The sequence below is a fragment of the Vigna unguiculata genome, chromosome 7 (genome assembly GCF_004118075.2).
Source record: "Vigna unguiculata cultivar IT97K-499-35 chromosome 7, ASM411807v1, whole genome shotgun sequence".
NCBI classification, from domain to species: domain Eukaryota; kingdom Viridiplantae; phylum Streptophyta; class Magnoliopsida; order Fabales; family Fabaceae; genus Vigna; species Vigna unguiculata.
This window is the reverse complement of record NC_040285.1, coordinates 26,778,027-26,795,372: the sequence shown is the minus strand read 5'-3', so window position 1 is coordinate 26,795,372 and position 17,346 is coordinate 26,778,027. Positions and strand designations below refer to the sequence as shown.

Sequence of the window (17,346 nt, the reverse complement as noted above, 5' to 3'; positions counted from 1 at the left end):
ATATTATTATTTATTGCAAGAGAGAGAGTTGAGGTTGAGGGAACCTGGTTGATTTGGCTCTTTCTTCTCTGCAACAGGGTCCCTCTCTGGAACTGCGTGTCTTTGCTCTCTCTCTCTTTCAAAAAGTAGCTCACGTGATGAACCAGAGAGAGAAAATAAAAGATGCTGCTGTTCGCAACTAAACAGAGTCAAATACGTCAAAAGTTTCTCAAGACATGGCAAAATTTTGTTTTTCTTTGTTAAGGTTCATTTTAGGAATGCCTGTTTATTTAGTTTGATAAAAATAATGTTAGGAACAAATAATCTTTTTTTTTTTACTTTGTTTATACATAGTTTGATATTTCTTATGAATAAAAGTAGTTAGTTTCAGCAGTGGAACACCTGAACATATTGTTTGCTAATTAGAAATTAAAAACTGTAAGATTCCACTTTTATTTTCCTTTCACCATTTCACAACCAAACGAGAGAGATGATTTGCATTATTTTGGGTTTCTTGTACCTAAATTCCATAGCATCAAATAAATCATACAATAGGGTTGATTTTGGAAAGCGTGAAAGGAAAAATTAATGTAAAAGTGGAAAATAAAATAATTTTGTCGATTGTTGAGATTTTTTAGATCACGGAAAGAAAATGAAAATTATGTTATGCTTAAAAAGTAGTATTTTATAGTTCATGTTGGTTTGGATACTCAACCCTCCAAAAGGAAATGTGTGGAATTTATATAAAATATTTATGAAATATATTGTTTTAGTTAAAATAATTTATAAATTCATCAAATAAATCAATAATTAACTTAATGGTTCTACTACTAAAAAGGTCTCATTGTCTTTTAAGAATTTCATCTACCAAGAAAATGAGATTATAAATGGTTGTGACATCATTCTAAAGGGTGAAAGCTGTAGCAGGAACAGGTGTGATAAAGATAAACTGTGACATTGAGGAGAGTTTAGTAATTTTCTACCCTGTTGACATTCATGATGATTTTGAATTATTTTGGTGAACTTTTCTAACAAAATTATAAAACACTTTTATGCATAAACAAGTTTTATAAATATTTTCTTTTGAATATCTTTTAACAAGAGATTTTTTGTTTCTTTATCTTTATTAATCGTCTGACTTTATATTTGTATATGCACATATATCTTTTTCTTGGACTTGAGATGGTGATCACAAACATATTCTTATTTCCCAAAATAATTTTAAAGGGAGAAAAATGGAACTTGATTGATTTATAAGAGAATATTTTCAAAGCAGTGTTGATGAGAAATAAATTGTTTTCATATTCACCATGTCAGAAAATTGGTGGCTTGTTCTGAAATCAACTCTTGGTTTGAGCATATTTGTCGCTATTTGAAAGCATTATTGAATGACGGTGAAATTCCTATATTTATCGATAAAGTTTGACCAGTGACTAAAAAAGAAGAAGAGGAAAGTATATAGAGAAGGTAGATAAGAAAATTTAACATACTAAAGAAGAGATGTTAAGTATAATAATGTCGAGCAACAAAAATGTTTTACGAAGATGAAAGATGTTGTTCTTTACTATCTTCGTTTACAGAGTTACTTTCTTCAATTTTTTGTAAAATAAAATAAAAATTGAAAATAGTAAAATGGTTCTCATTCCCGAACAGTTACAGTGCATGTCAAAAAATTCACATATTATTCGATTCTTTTATACTTTAGTTTAACGAGTGTTTTAAATTTAAATTACATAACTAGTGTATTTATTTGTTGAAAATAACATTAAAAATTGAAAAATAAGAATTCCTTTTATTATTTTTTAAGTTGAAAATGATGTCATGACGGAGCATAGGAATTTGAATGGAGATGTACAATTTTCAATAAAAAGACAGTGTGCAGAGGGAAGTTTGTAGAGTTGTAGCTCTCACATATATTAATGTTAGATGATGACGTTGTAGTTCTGCAAGAGATTCCCACTCTTTTGTACAATTTTTAATATTTTTATAATTATACTTTTATTTTTATATCAGACTTTTTTATATAATTTAAAATAGTAGGATCGTTCCAAGTAATTAGATATCAATTTTTAAGTGTAAGTTAAAAGTTTAAATATGAATTTAAGTTGTATAGTTAGAAATAAAAAAAATAGTATTATATAAAAGTAAAAATTAAAAAATTTATTATTTTAAAATTTTAATTAAAAATAATATTAATTTTTTACATAATTAAATTCAGATCTAGTATTTCTTTTTATAAAATCCTATATCCTATCTTCATGATAAAAGAAATAGAATTATTTTTTAAATATAATTGTGTCTGGTGTATCTATGCTCCTTTTAAGTTCAGAGTGGCATTATTTTAATAAATCCACTTAGCTGTTTGTCAATGGTTAATTAAAAAGCATATTTAAGCGGTGATTAAGAGGTTTGGATTGCATCACTGCATGGGTGCTTACTCAGATTTTCTTGGGAAGATTACTCTAATATCTGAAGAGAATAAACCAATCAGAGACAGAAAGAGAGTTATTAGTAAAATTTATCAATCTTAAATATTTTAATTTGATAATGACAACATGGTTTGTTTAAAATAGTTGTCTTTTACCATATCGATGAATTACCTGCCACAATCCCCTCGTGTTTGTTAATGTGTTGGAACCATTGTATGTAAATAAATGAATTAAGTAGTAGTAGTACCCCTGCATACCAATTGACAGAACATAGAACATAAAACATTGAACATAGAACATAAAATATTACTAGTTATTTGTTATTATGAATTTAAATTTTGAACATGTGTATGCACGTGTCATCTGCTGCCTCTTTTCCAATTTATTTCATTTATTGTTATAGGAAGAATATCACCAACCATACACATTAATAGGGGAATATCTGTTCTGGGTGTATAAAGTATTTTAAATATACCACCATCAAATACTATAATGTACAAAGAATTTCATCATTGATATAGCTAGTAGCTACCATATGTAACTATTTAAGTCAAGTTTACTTACCCTTGTTTAATTATGAATCATTTTACAATTTAAAATTACTGGTTTTTATGATAATTCATTTCAAAATTCAATCGCAAGTTCACAGGGTTAAAGTTTTTATATTGTTGTGTTGCTGTAAACTTTTAGGTTATAAAATCATAACATTTTATGACATTCACTCGCTGGTTTAAGATTTTCTTTTCCTCCCTTTTATGTTGATTTGAATTAGGGCTAAGAAAAAAATTATATCCAACCAAATAGCAGGAGATTGTTCGGAGATTGGGAATAAATTTGAATATGAGATAAGGTTGGATTAGATAAACCAATGATGTAAGATATAAATTTGAGTAAAATAAATAATTACGATCGGATTTGTACAGTAAGTTAGGATTTTATAAATATCCAACTTAATCGAATTTATATCTCAATATTTATAAATTTGTAATTATATTTTAAATTTTACTTTTAGCATGATATTTGTTAAAGTATAAAAAGAAATTATATAAAATTAAATATGTATCATTTAATTATTTAAAAATTCACCATATTTATAACATTAATTCAAAATAAAAAAAATCATTAAAAAAATTAATTTAATATAATCTGTAATTCAAAAAATATGATGGAATTAACCAACATGAATTTGGCATTTTACTTACCAAATATCAAAGCACATTTATCATTTATCGTTATATAACAATTTATTAAAAGAAAAATAATAATACAAAAATATGAGAGATCACACCAAACATATATGATAAGAAATTACAATTAATGTAATATAGACTAAATATATTTATTGTGAAAAAAAATTAAAAATACATGAATATAAAACATTATTGTTGATGAATAAAAATAAAAATAATTAACTTATTATTTCTCTTACAAAAAATACAAGTATTGATGTCATATTCCTTTGAGACCTCATAAAACTACGCGTTTATCCAATAAACTTTGACAAACTAAAGTGTAATTATTTTCAAATCAAAACATTCAAAAGTCCTCATTCTCTGTTAAAAAATATAACTAATTTTCGTAAAAACTTAGTATAAATAAATGTTTGCACTCTTAAAATACATAAAAAATATACATTCATATTCATTCAACTTTCTCTAGAAGTACCAACTAATATAACTAGACTAAGACAACATTAAGTTATACCATTGATATTTATATAAAGTTAGTCAGATGAAACTTGTCATATAATGAAATTTGATGTGTTGTGAATCATATGTCGAGATTATGTAATGTAGTAATGTAATATACATGTATGAAAATTGCTTGGACTAGACCAAAATGGTTTACATTAGGTAATAACTTAAAACGTGAGATATATGCCGAGATAATTCTTTTTTCTATTGTGGACACTATTCAAGTGTTGTTTTAAACAGTTAAGGGTAACAATTGACTGTATATGTTTTTGGAATATGTGACAATGCATAACAATCATCCTCAACACATTATTAATTGGACAATCAAGCGTTATTGAATTATATTTCACTTAAACAACAATAGTATTGTTCAAATGCACTTAATGATGTTTTTATCTTTTGAGATAACATTGTCTAAATAAGATTACCTTACTTAAACAATATATATATATATATATATATATATATATATATATATATTGTTGATAAATCAATATATATAATGTATATAAGGTTGGATTAATTCTATACAATTTTGGAACTAATGAAACATTTAACGTTTTTATTTGTTATTGTGTATAGTTTAAATATGTTGTGTTACATTTGTTTGTTTTCATATATAGGCACTTATATTTTGTTTTACAATAATTTTAAATTAAAATAGTGTAAATTATATAATTTATATTTATTTTTTGCTAAAACTTTTCATGTATTACATTATTATACTAAAATGTAAATAGTAATATCTTATTGAAACAAGTTTAAGATTATGTCTTTCTTATAATGTGACTCACTAAAACTTTTGATAATTAAAATATAGTTTTTGAATTCTTAAAATAAAATAGAAAAAGAAGTGTCCAACTCTTGATAAATGTATAAAGTTTAACATATTTTTAGGAAAAAAAGAATCATTAGTATACTAATGAGTTGGTTAACATGGGTTTAGTATGAAAAAGTGTAAATGATATTTTATATTTTACTTTTGCATTAGTTTGATTTTTTTTTTCATACTAGATATTAAATACAAATGCATAAGAGAGTCTAGTTCTGGTTGAAAATGTGATCGAAAATGTCTATATTCTTTGATCATGGATTTGATTTGATTATTTTTTTAAAATAATATTTTTCATATGATATAAATGATAAATGTATTTCGGGATAAAAAAAACTTACTTGAAGTGTAAAAAGAAAATAATAAAGAAATCCTGGTTCAGCATTTGAATTTTCTAATTCATTCCTGCGCAGATCATTCAGTTATCACAACCTTAATAAATAAAATAAAATTGAAGTAGAAATAAAATAATTGAAATTACACAGTGCACTAAATTAATTCGATGATTTGATAGGGTAATTTAATTTGATGATGATGGGTAATAGATAAAAGGGATGGGACCCAAAGGTTCACATGCCCTATTTAAAGTGTGGTCGAGTCCAGTCCATTTCCAACTGTCCTTGGAACAGACCCCTCATTACCAACACAAAGGTCAAACTGACCTCACACTTATCCTTATACCCTCGCACACATTCCTAAGCTATCTATGTGCCTCACATAAATGCCTTCTCTTCTCTCTCTCTCACACTATTACAACAAAACAACAACCTCTATTTCTTACCCTTCAACTTTAGGGAGGGTCCCCTTCTTAAGATTCCGAATCGCAATAATAATAATGGATCACATCATCTTCATCTGTAAGGAAAACAAAACTACAGAACAAACAGCAAGGACATGTAAAATGTTGTGCATAATTCGTATTAGTACAAATAACTTAAGATTCTAGATGTGTGACAAGAAATATAGTGCACCAAATGTGGTAAGATGTTTTTTCGTGAATATACCAAATGTAATGAAATGATAGGTAGTAGTAGTGGTGAAATAAATAGTATTTAATTGTTATTGTGAGTAGAAGTACAATGTGTTGGTGGTTAATGGAGTCAAATGAAGAAAAAAAAAGCAAGAAATATGATGCTGGCAGGTCTTCAAACATGATGGGTGGTTAGGGTGTCTCCATTCATTAATGTTGTGTGCATAAATTCCAATCCTGTCTTTTCAACACCCTGCTGCTTTTCACCCTACACCCTTTCTTTCTTTTTCTCACGCGCCCTCTCATTGCTCAAGATCCACGTAATATCCTAAATTAAATAATATTGCATGTATTCTTACCTTAATAGTCTCGCCTCAAAATGAATAATATCCCAGATGATTTTAATTTTATATTTTTCTAATTATTTTATAAATTAATTTGATTAAATTGGTATAAAATTTAGAATAAAAATAAGAGTTAACGAGATGAAGATTGGACAGGTGGTGAGAGAAAGGTTATAAGAAAGTGTACGTGTTGAGAAGACGCTTGAAAGCGTTTGGTGTTGCTTACAATGGCAGCATAGGATATAGCATAGGCTTTTGCATTAGTTACTTTCCTTAATCACTTTTGCAATAATGTCACTGTCCTACCATCAATGCCCAATGGTTACCTCTGTCCTTCACCATGTGAATTCTTCATGCAAATGCCCCACACACTTTTCCCTTCATTCACACCGCTTTCAAAAATACCCACATTTTCTATTATTTTACACTACCAATTCAAACTTCTGTATCCAAATTCCCGAAAACAATGTACCAGGTTTTGAAGAAAAAGAAGATAGAAAATATTATAAATGCAATAAGTGATTTGATGAAAATAGAGTAGAAAAATAAATATGTGTGAATATAAGTGATCTTTTTCTGCCATGGAAAGGAAACATATTACTTCAGTTATATGAGGCTATGGAACATTTAAATGAAGTAGGTTCAGAGTCCTAGAGATCAGGCTATGGAAGATTTAGATGGAGTAGCTCCACAGCTACATCTAAGTTGAACTTACAACAAAATACAAGGAGACAATAATTAAAGGTTAAGAAAATAATGAATAATTTGTTATCAACTATGGAAAGGTGTAATCAGACGTGAAAAAATAGTTTGTTTACACTGAAAGACCAAAAAATAGTGTAAAAATAAATGAAGAGGACAAAAAAGTTAGATAAATGGATTATATTTTCTACACGAATTTAGCAAATGTCTTAAATAATTTATCAGTATTTTTGTCTTTAGTTTATAATAAGAATAATGCATAATTAAAAAATATTAAATAAAAAAATAACAGTAATGATAACTGTATTTGACTACTATTTATTTACATAAGAATAATACATAATTAAAAATGATTAAACAAAAAATAACAGTAATGATAACTGTAATAGACAAATATTTATTCACTTTATTATATTTTATTTAATTAGTTTTTTTTTTTTTGTCATTCTTATTTTCGTCACCGCATTCAAATAAATTAAAGAGCTGAATTAACTTTTGTTAATATATAATATTTTTATTTAATTAGTAATATGTTTTTATATTGTTACTTTGTTTTTATATTTTATTTAATTGAGTTTTAATATTTATTAACTAATATCAATTTAATTCTTGTTAAATTAATATTATGTTGATTGAAAACTTATCAAAATTTGAGTCATTTTATTTTCTATCTCTGTTACTTTCTTCACCATCTTCCACCACTTTCACTAGTTGAAAATGTGTCAATTATTTCTAACTCTAAAAGATATTAAATGTTAATAAAATAAAGTGACATTTTTTGTAAAAATAAGCAACTTTATTTTATTTGTTTATCAGGTATAAAGAGTCTCATTTATATCAAAGGTCTAAGGAACATAGTAATTTTTTTTTTTTATTATTTGAGGTTAGATATAAAAAGTCATTTAAATTGAGGCCTACACATCTGATGTAAATGAGAACTTTTTATTTTATGCCTGACGTATAAGGTCAGATGTAAATGAATTTTTAAAATGTTGTATTTAACTTTTCTTCATTACTTATTTTCCAAAAACTTGAGTGAGCAACTTTTCTCTTATTCGATGATGATCTTAAATGTGATAGAGGTTTCATTGGTGACCAAAATAACTCATTTCTTTATCTTTTATCGGTTATTTTTTGTGGAAAGTCGTTCTATCAAATTGTATATGTGTTCTGTATTGAAACTAATTGTCATCTTTTACTTTGTTCACATTATAAGGTTTGATGTAAATTTACGTCATCCTCGTAAAAGTTATTAACCTACGTAAAAAGCCAAAAATATTGAATATAAAAAGTTTCTTTTGTGATAATGCTCCTTCTACCTCCCTTTGTGCTTTATATTGAAAATTTTCTTATATTTTCTGGAGTCCATTCTTACATGGGGTGGGATATTTTGGGTGAGAAGTTTTTAGGACTTTGAATTGAACAAAGTACCTTTTGATGTAATGTAATGGTGTTTTATTAGGAGGTGATGCAAAACGAATATCTAGTGGGAGGTGGAGGAAGATGGAGGAGGTGAAGGGAGGAAAAAAAAGTTTAAGATAAAATTTTATTCAAATTTTGACACGTGATATTTTTAAATGAGATTAATACCAATTTAATAAGACTAAATTAATTATATTTAACAAAGTATATATATATATATATATATATATATATATATATATATATTTTTAAGTCAGTATTATAAATTTATACGTGGTGAATTTATTTTAATGGTAAAAATTTATATTAATAAAAATGTATTGATATTAATATAATGTATTGTATCCAGGTATAATTGGTTTCAGACCAGGAATATACTGTATGTAGTTACATTTGATTAAGTTTAGACAAAAAAAGATAGGTTAGATAAAAATAAATTGCTGGAATAAAATAAAGTAAAAATTTAAAATATCGAACAAAAGAGAATAGAGAGAAAATTGATACATATATAATGAAAATATTACAATTATTTTAATATTTTTGTTTTTAATAATGTCTCCAAAAACATTACTATGTATTATTATACTAATGAAATCGTGTCATGATTTAAAAGCCTCTAAAAATCATGATATACTACTTTATCATAGGAGGTTAACATCCTAAACTTATAATATTTTAGTTGTCTTAAGTTTTTAATATAAGAGTGACACAAAACATTTGTTACTCACCACTAGAGTCTTGTTTATGTGATTAGACAACAATAAAATTAAAATACCTCTTTTAAAGTGAATTTCGTGTTTATCATTACTACACACGACAATACACCATCTTGAGTATCCATACATCAGATGTCAAAGGTTCATGCACCACCTAATCAAATCATCCATCTAGGGTTAAACCCTACATACATAGGCTACCTCACAAGAAAAAGATAAGACACAAATTCATACCTAGTGACGGGCAATGAATATAAATTTTATGAAAATGAGTATAATCCAACATGCATTCACCCTATTACCATCCTTACTTTTAACTGAGTGACAATGTATATCTATAATACTTTAGCTTTCAAACGGGTAGAAGGTATACTAATTAAAATAACCTTAATGTTTAATATTTTTTTACAAGTTGATAACATGTTCCGATTTGTGCGTAATTGTCATTTAATATCATTATAGATGTTGTAGTTATCATAAAATTTTAATGGTGTGTTTTTGTTACTTAAGGTTATGTTTTCTTTCCTCTTGTTCTTTATTTTCTTTTAATTTTGTAAGAAAATTATTTAGTTAATATTTAACATAATGCAAAAGTGAGTATGGGATAGGTATGAATATATCTAGGGGTGGCAAAATAGGTTAGTCCGACCCGTTTTCATCAGGTTATCTGGGCTAGCATGTCAAACAGAACCGGGTCAATAATCACAACCCGTCGCGTACAGAACAGGCTAACAGGCTGGGTCGGCCTGGCCCATCCACTTTTTTTTTGTTTTTTTTTAATTTGTTTTCAAATTTTTTATTTTTAAAATTTGTTTATGTATACATATAAATTATTATTAAAGATATATTTAATCAAATAAAATATTTTTTAAACTTTTAATTGATTAGTTAATATTTTTAATTATACAAATTAAAATAATTATTATATTTATATGTTAAATTATTCAATTATAACTAATAATCGACACTTAATTTGTAGGTGTTAATGATTTAAATTACAATACTATTATATATTTACACATATAAAAAATATAATATAAAAAATTAACATTTTTAATTACTTTTATTTTATTTTATTTGTTTAAAACGGGTCAACAGGTTAGGATGAACTGGCCGATCAACTTGACAAACTGAACCAGAACAGACTGATATGTTGAAATCTTTAACCCAACCCGTCTCTTTTAACACGGAATAACAAACTTATCCGTTAGGCCCAATCCATTTTGTCACCCCTAAATATACCCATTACCTTACAAAAATAAGTATAAGACGCAATTCATAGGAGAAGACACAGTTCATATTGTGGGGGAAGAAGACATAGGATGAATATGAATCTTTACTTTGATGATAATGAATTAATTAAACTTGCTCCTAACTTATTACTATCACTACTTTTAATCAAGTGACAACGTATATGTATAATAATTTGATTTTTAAATGGATAAAAACTATACGGAATAAAATAAGCTTATTGCTTAATATATCTTGCAAGTTCATAACATGTCTCGATTTGCTAAAATTGAATATAATTACTCCATAGCAAATAACTTTGATAGCAAATATGATTAAAATCTAATTATTTTTCTATAAAATCATAAGTGGGGGATTATCATTCCTAATACTAGTATAAACACAGGCACTATATAGCGCCTGTGTGTACGCATTTTTTGAATTATATTAATAATTGATGATATTGTAATGTTATTAAGTTAATAAACAAAATAAAAGTATATTTATAAAAAATAAAATAAAATGTACAGAGAAAATAAGAGAAAAATAACTGTTGATGAATAATAAGAAAAAAAAAGAAAAAGGTAAAGTTGGAATTATGAAATGTGAACACAGATACTTCTAAGCATTGCGAAATTATCATGCATATCTCAAGTCTACTGATATGACACAGTGACTCTCATGATTTAATCTTTATTAAAGACACCTTTGAATGTTAAAAAAATAAGATATATTTAAATTGTATTTGATTTCGATTTCTAAACAATACGATACTATTAACATGTCGAAACAACCTACTCATTCAAGGAGTAAGGGATGTATGAAGCTTCACTTTCAAAATATCTTCTTATTCTCACAAACAACATCAAGATGTTTAACCATATGCTTCTCACAAGCAAAATTTTCAATGATAGTTTGTCCTTCGTTTTTTAATTAGAATGTTATTATCTATAAACTATAAGAAATTGGTAACACCTGTTGTCAATTAGTACCTCAATTCTCACTTAAGTAACAGGAAACTGACAAAAAGGAAGGCTGACAGAAGTAGTATCCCAGACAAGCTTATTGGGTTGTACAAGTCATCTACAAAATGAATGAAAGCACCCTTTGAATTTTCTATTTTGGAGAACGAATGCTGGGATTAAAATTTTTGGTATGTGGACAAAATTGGAGGGCATGTCATTGTTAGGGAAACTGTTTACGGTGTCGGGCAACAAAGTCAGTCACCTCCTTTGGAGGATTTCCAGGAAGCCACAGAAAACAAAAATGCTATTGCCAATTGAAGGATGCCATACACTTTTTTCCACTGGAAGTTGCACTTGACCATCTGGTGATTGATTTAAGTAGCACATGCTTGACTTTCTTAAAGGTTCAGGACGAGTCTTGTATGCGAAAAAGAATAGTTCTTCATTGGAAGTTAGCCTCATCATGCTATAGAATAGAAAACCATTGCACATCCCGTGCCAGTGGTTGCAATCTTCCTTTTTCAAGCTGAGCGGATTCACAGTTTTTTTTCCCCCTATTTTCCTAAATAATTGGGTTGTGCATATTTATAGAATTTCTCAACATGCATGCATCGTCCTCAGTCCTCCTTCCTCACTAACAGAAACAATCACTTAGGTGAGTTCAGACATCTGAGTACTATCGAAAGCAACTTTTGATAAATACAGCAGCTGCATTGGTTTCACCAGTAGTCCTTGCATGAGCAGATCCCATCTCTGAAATGATGAAAGCGAGTGGCATCTCTAACAATAAATTGGCGATTAACAATCTTGCTAACCAACTTAATGAACAGATGACAATGCACACACACTCGCAAGTTTTTCATGACAGTAATTTCTGTTCCACTCTTAGAGTTCAACAAAGCAAATGCAATTGCCAATTTTTCACTGTGCACCCCTGTACCAATTAAGAGTTCTTCACTTCTTCCTTGACATTTCTCATCTGGTGAAAGAATCTCCTTCACAAGATTTTCCAATTTATCTAACATCCTATATATTTCCTTACTTCGAGGATGGCTCACATCCCCCGAGTGAAAAAGATGCATTTTTCCCTTATATTCCACATAGCTGTGTCCTGGATCCTTCCTAAGCTTTCTTTCCCTCATCATGACTCTAACCCTTAAAACCCCCTCTAAGTTGTTAGCATCAGTGTATATATTGGACAACAAAACATAGTAACCTATATTCATGGGTTCAAGCTCAACAACATGCTGAAAGGCCAACTCTGCTACCTTCACATTCTTATGAATCTTGCAAGCACCCAGAAGGGCACCCCAAACAGCACCATCAGGTTTCACCTTCATTGACATTATGAGACCCACAGCCTCCTCCAACCTACCTGCACGGCCTAATAGATCCACCACACAAGAGTAGTGCTCCGGACCAGGCTGCAAACCATACTTCATTTTCATGTCTTCAAAATACTCCAAACCCCTATCAGTTAACCCGGCATGGCTGCACGCCGAAAGAACACTCACAAATACCGTCTGATCCGGCTTAACACCTGACTTAACCATCTCATCAAAAAGCTCTATCGCAACTGCCCCCTGGCCATGGATCCCATACCCACCAATGATTGCCGTCCAGGAAACCAAACTCTTCTCCCCCGAGCAATCAAAAACCCTGCGCGCCTGAGTCAGGTTTCCACACCTAGCATACATATTCACAAGCGCATTCCTCAAAAACGGATTAGAATCAAAACCTAACCGCTCAATCTCGCGCTCCACCTCACGACCAATTCCTTGTGCTCCAAGGTTTGCACAAGCTGACAGAAGCCCCAGAAGAGTAACAGCATCAGCATTCACCCTACTCAATTTCATCTCATTATAAACCTCCAAAACACTCCTAGCATGCCCGTTTTGCGCGTACCCAGAAATCATAGCATTCCATGTAATCAAATCCCTGACAAACATTTCGTCAAACACTTGGCGTGCAACTTGAACCTCCCCACATTTCACATACATGGTGACCAAACTATTCGCCACAGCCAAATCAGTCACAAACCCAAACCTAACAACACACCCATGAAGGCACGAGCCAATTTTCAAATGGGTAGCCACGGAACAACCAGAAACCAAACTCAACAGTGTAACAGCGTTAACACTAACGTCACCATTAACGTACAAACCGTCCTCCACCTCCCTCCGCATTTGACGAAACAACTTGACAGCGTCAAGAGGATTGGAGTTGAAGGAATAACCGGAGATCATTGCATTGTAGCAAATGGTGGGGTTTGGCATTTCATCGAAAACCTTGCGCGCGTGGTGAGGGAGGGAGCATTTGGAGTAGGTGTTGATGAGGGAGGAGCGGGTGTACGGGTCGGGTTGCGAGCCGGTTCGGATGACATGTGCATGGAGCTGGGAAGCAGTGAGAGGGAGAGAGAGAAAGGCGCAAGATTTGAAAAGAAAGGGGAAAGTGAAGGTGTTGGGAAAGAATGAAGAACGGAGCATATGACGGTAAAGGGTTAAAGCTTCCCTGTATTGCCTTTGCTTCGATAGCTGCCGGAGCTGGTTGTTCCACGCCGTGGTTGGGTTGGTGTACGGGGAATAATCAGAGTCCCACATCGGCATTAATGAAATAGTAGGCAGAGGGGAATCCTAAATAGAATGACAAACTCAAACCACAACCTACGAATTCAACACCTGAGCCAATTCTTAGTTTCATTTTTCTTTTCCAACACCAACCATGATTCTGTGAGCAGTGATCCAAAATAACAAATGGAAAAAAAAAAATTCTCTATTTTCTTGTTTGGTAGGAGAAGATGGTGAATGTTTTTTGACAAGAAGCTACAACCAAAAACCATTTTAAGAAACAGCATTAATTAAAGTTTTTTTTTTAGGTTAAAATACTCATTTGTCCATGTTTTTGGTGAAATATTTTAAATAGGTTTTAAGATCTTTTTTAGTCTTAATTAGGTTCATATTTTTTAAAATGTGTAACAATTAGGTCCATTCCGTGATTATAAAGTTAACGGTGTTAAAGACGTGCCACGTGTCAGCTCCACATTTTTTTAGGTTAAAATACTCCACATTTTTTGAATTTTTTTGAATTTTTTTTGAATTTTTTGAATTTTTTTTTTAAATTATTCATGTCACGTGTCACGTCAGTATTGTGTCAAATCATTGTTTGAGTCTCAATTTGGTCCATATATTTATTATTTTTATTACATTTCAATTCATTTTTTAAAATTTTTTTAAATATATTTACTTTAACTTTTTACAAAATTGTTTTAAAATTTAAATTTATAAAATTGTTAATTTTAAACAACTCTAACATTTGTATATAAATTATTTAAAACAATTTTGTAACAAGTTAAAATAAATATTTTAAAATTTTAAAACAAAATATAAAATAAACTTAATATTATTAAAATGTTTAATAAAAATATCATTATAAAATTTATATAAAAGTTAAATTTGATCTCAATTTGGAAAGGATGAAATTGAAAATTAAAAGAAAATGGACTGAAATATAATTAAAATAACAAATATATGGACAAAATTGATATTCAAACAATGACTTGACACGTGTTACCTTACTGACTTGACACGTGGCATGAATAAATTTCAAAATTCATAAAAATTCAAAAAATGAGAAGCTGACACGTGACATATTCTTAACACAATTAATTCTATACTAACAGAATGAGCCTAATTGTTACACATTTTAAAAAATATGGACCTAATTGAGAGTAAACAAAATCTTAGGATCTATTTGAGATTTTTCAACAAAAACATGGACAAAGGAAGTATTTTAACCTTTTTTTTAACATCATTAGAAAGACTTGGGTCCATGTGTCCAGTATTTTTCTTATAACAGTAAAAGTAAAAAATATAAACTAATAATAATAATTATTATATATATATATATATATATATGAAAAATATAAATGTGAATTTAAATTTTACATTTATTAAAATAAAAATATTAAATATTAAATATTTAAAGATAAAATTTCAAAAATTATTTATTTAAAATTTTTAATTAAAATTAATATAAATTTTTAAAGAGATTGTTTCATTGATATTTGTATATTTTTATTAATTTAAAAAATATTAATAATATCATAATATATATTAATAATGATGATCGACTTAAAGAAATCGATTATTTTAAAGTTTTTTATAGAATGTTATGTAAATTTTTATGAATAAATTAGGCATTTTTTATGGGTTATATATATATATATACATACATATATATATATATATATAATCCAGAGAATAATTATTAAAATTCATGAATTTATCCCAAAAATTCAATATATTCTCATTTGTATTTTTTTTCTTTTTCCAAATTAAATACCAAAACAAAGCCAAACTTACTAAATAATTGCATTTACAATCTATAATCAACCTTATATCTATATCAAATATGAGTCTTAATCTCATCCTATAAAACATAAATGTAAAACAATATGGTTCATAGTACGAGACTACCTTAGTTTAAATACATGGTCAATTTGATTATAGTAAATTATGCTGTCTATAAATATTTTCATGTAATTTGGTTTACAAAATTGAAGTATAAGGCTAACAAGTTTGTCTGGTAATGTTTTCGTCTTTGAAATTTATATATTAAGATAAAATTCGATATCTTTCATCAGGAGTTCCCTTCTCTCAATGCAACGTGTCACACACCTTAGATCCCTATCTTCACTGTCCATCATCAAATTGAACCGGCAATTCAGAATTCAGTAAAAATTTAGATTCTATACCATCATTTTCAAAAGAGTTCATAGTACCCAAGTTACCATGTTAGTCCTCTAAAATGTCATTATACATATTATTCTTCCACAATTTGTCACCAAAGTCAATCTCAAAAAAAATTTAATTCATTACTAAATTAATTTCTTAAAATCCTTCTTTACGTCAAGCTATTATCCTAACTAATTACTATAAAATAATTTGTGTACGGTAATATTTAAGAACTTTCAAGAACTAACCTCGGTAATTTAAATCAACATCTTATATATTTTGCTCATAAATAATTTGATTAACTAATTAAATAATGTGTCCAGTAAAAGAAAAATCTTCTTTTAAATAATGATCAAATTTTAATGATAAAAAATAATTAGTTACTATAATGATCAATTTATATATTAATTTATAAACTAAAAATTATTAATAATTAAAATATTTTTCAAAAAAATTATAATGAATCTCTAAATTAACAATTTAAATAATTTTTATTATAAATTGATTATTAATATTAATTATTTAAATTTTAATTACTAAAATAATTAGTCTCTAAAGTTTTGATTATGATTAGGTAAGAGTTTTATTGTGGCATAGTTTTGAAAAACCTTTTATTAACCTATTTATTATATGCTAGTCAACGCATCTTTAATGAAAGTAGCGAAACTATATATGCATGTTATAATAAACATGTCACGCATGCATGGCAGCCAGCCAGCAAATTTGACGGCAAGATCTGTGGAAGTAATGAAGAGCACGGCACGGACAATATAATATCACCAGTAAAACTTCAAAATCCAGAGAGAGAGAGAGAGAAATAATCAAATTAAAGAATGAAATCGTTTTATTTCAGTTGGATAAAAAAAATATGGATCCTATATTGCGTATACATTCTGTAATCTATATACATACATACAGAACCTTTAATCGAATAACATGAATATGATAGAAGATCATCGCCTAAGTCGAAATCACGAGACATATCTTTGAGAAAGTGTCGTGAATATATAGCAGAAGATGGTGATGATGATGATCCAAACTAGGTAGCAACTTGTGGTGAGGTTGGTGGTGCAGGAGCAACGTTGGTTTCAGAAGTGCAGCGTCCATGGCTGCGGCCAGGAACGGTGGAGCAAGGGTTTCTTTGGGAACCTTGCACGGGGCCTCTTTGTAGTGATTGAATTATTAGCTTATTCTGCTGCCACAGCAATTGTTTCTCTTTCAATAGCCTCAATCCCCATGTTTGTTGCAGACTCAATACCAGAATTGCGGTGAACACCAACATCTTCGTGCAGCGTCCCATGGAAGCAGAATGAAAGAATGAAAAGGGTTT

The 17,346-nt window shown here is 28.7% G+C and overlaps 1 protein-coding gene across 1 annotated transcript; it reads right to left on the bottom strand.

The window, feature by feature from the left end:
* Window positions 1-11,155: 11,155 nt before the first annotated feature.
* Window positions 11,156-14,080, bottom strand: LOC114190533 (putative pentatricopeptide repeat-containing protein At3g11460, mitochondrial). The gene has a single exon (XM_028079459.1). It carries the CDS (start codon window positions 13,887-13,889, stop codon window positions 12,003-12,005), a length of 1,887 nt encoding a protein of 628 aa, XP_027935260.1. The 5' UTR covers window positions 13,890-14,080; the 3' UTR covers window positions 11,156-12,002.
* Window positions 14,081-17,346: the final 3,266 nt, after the last annotated feature.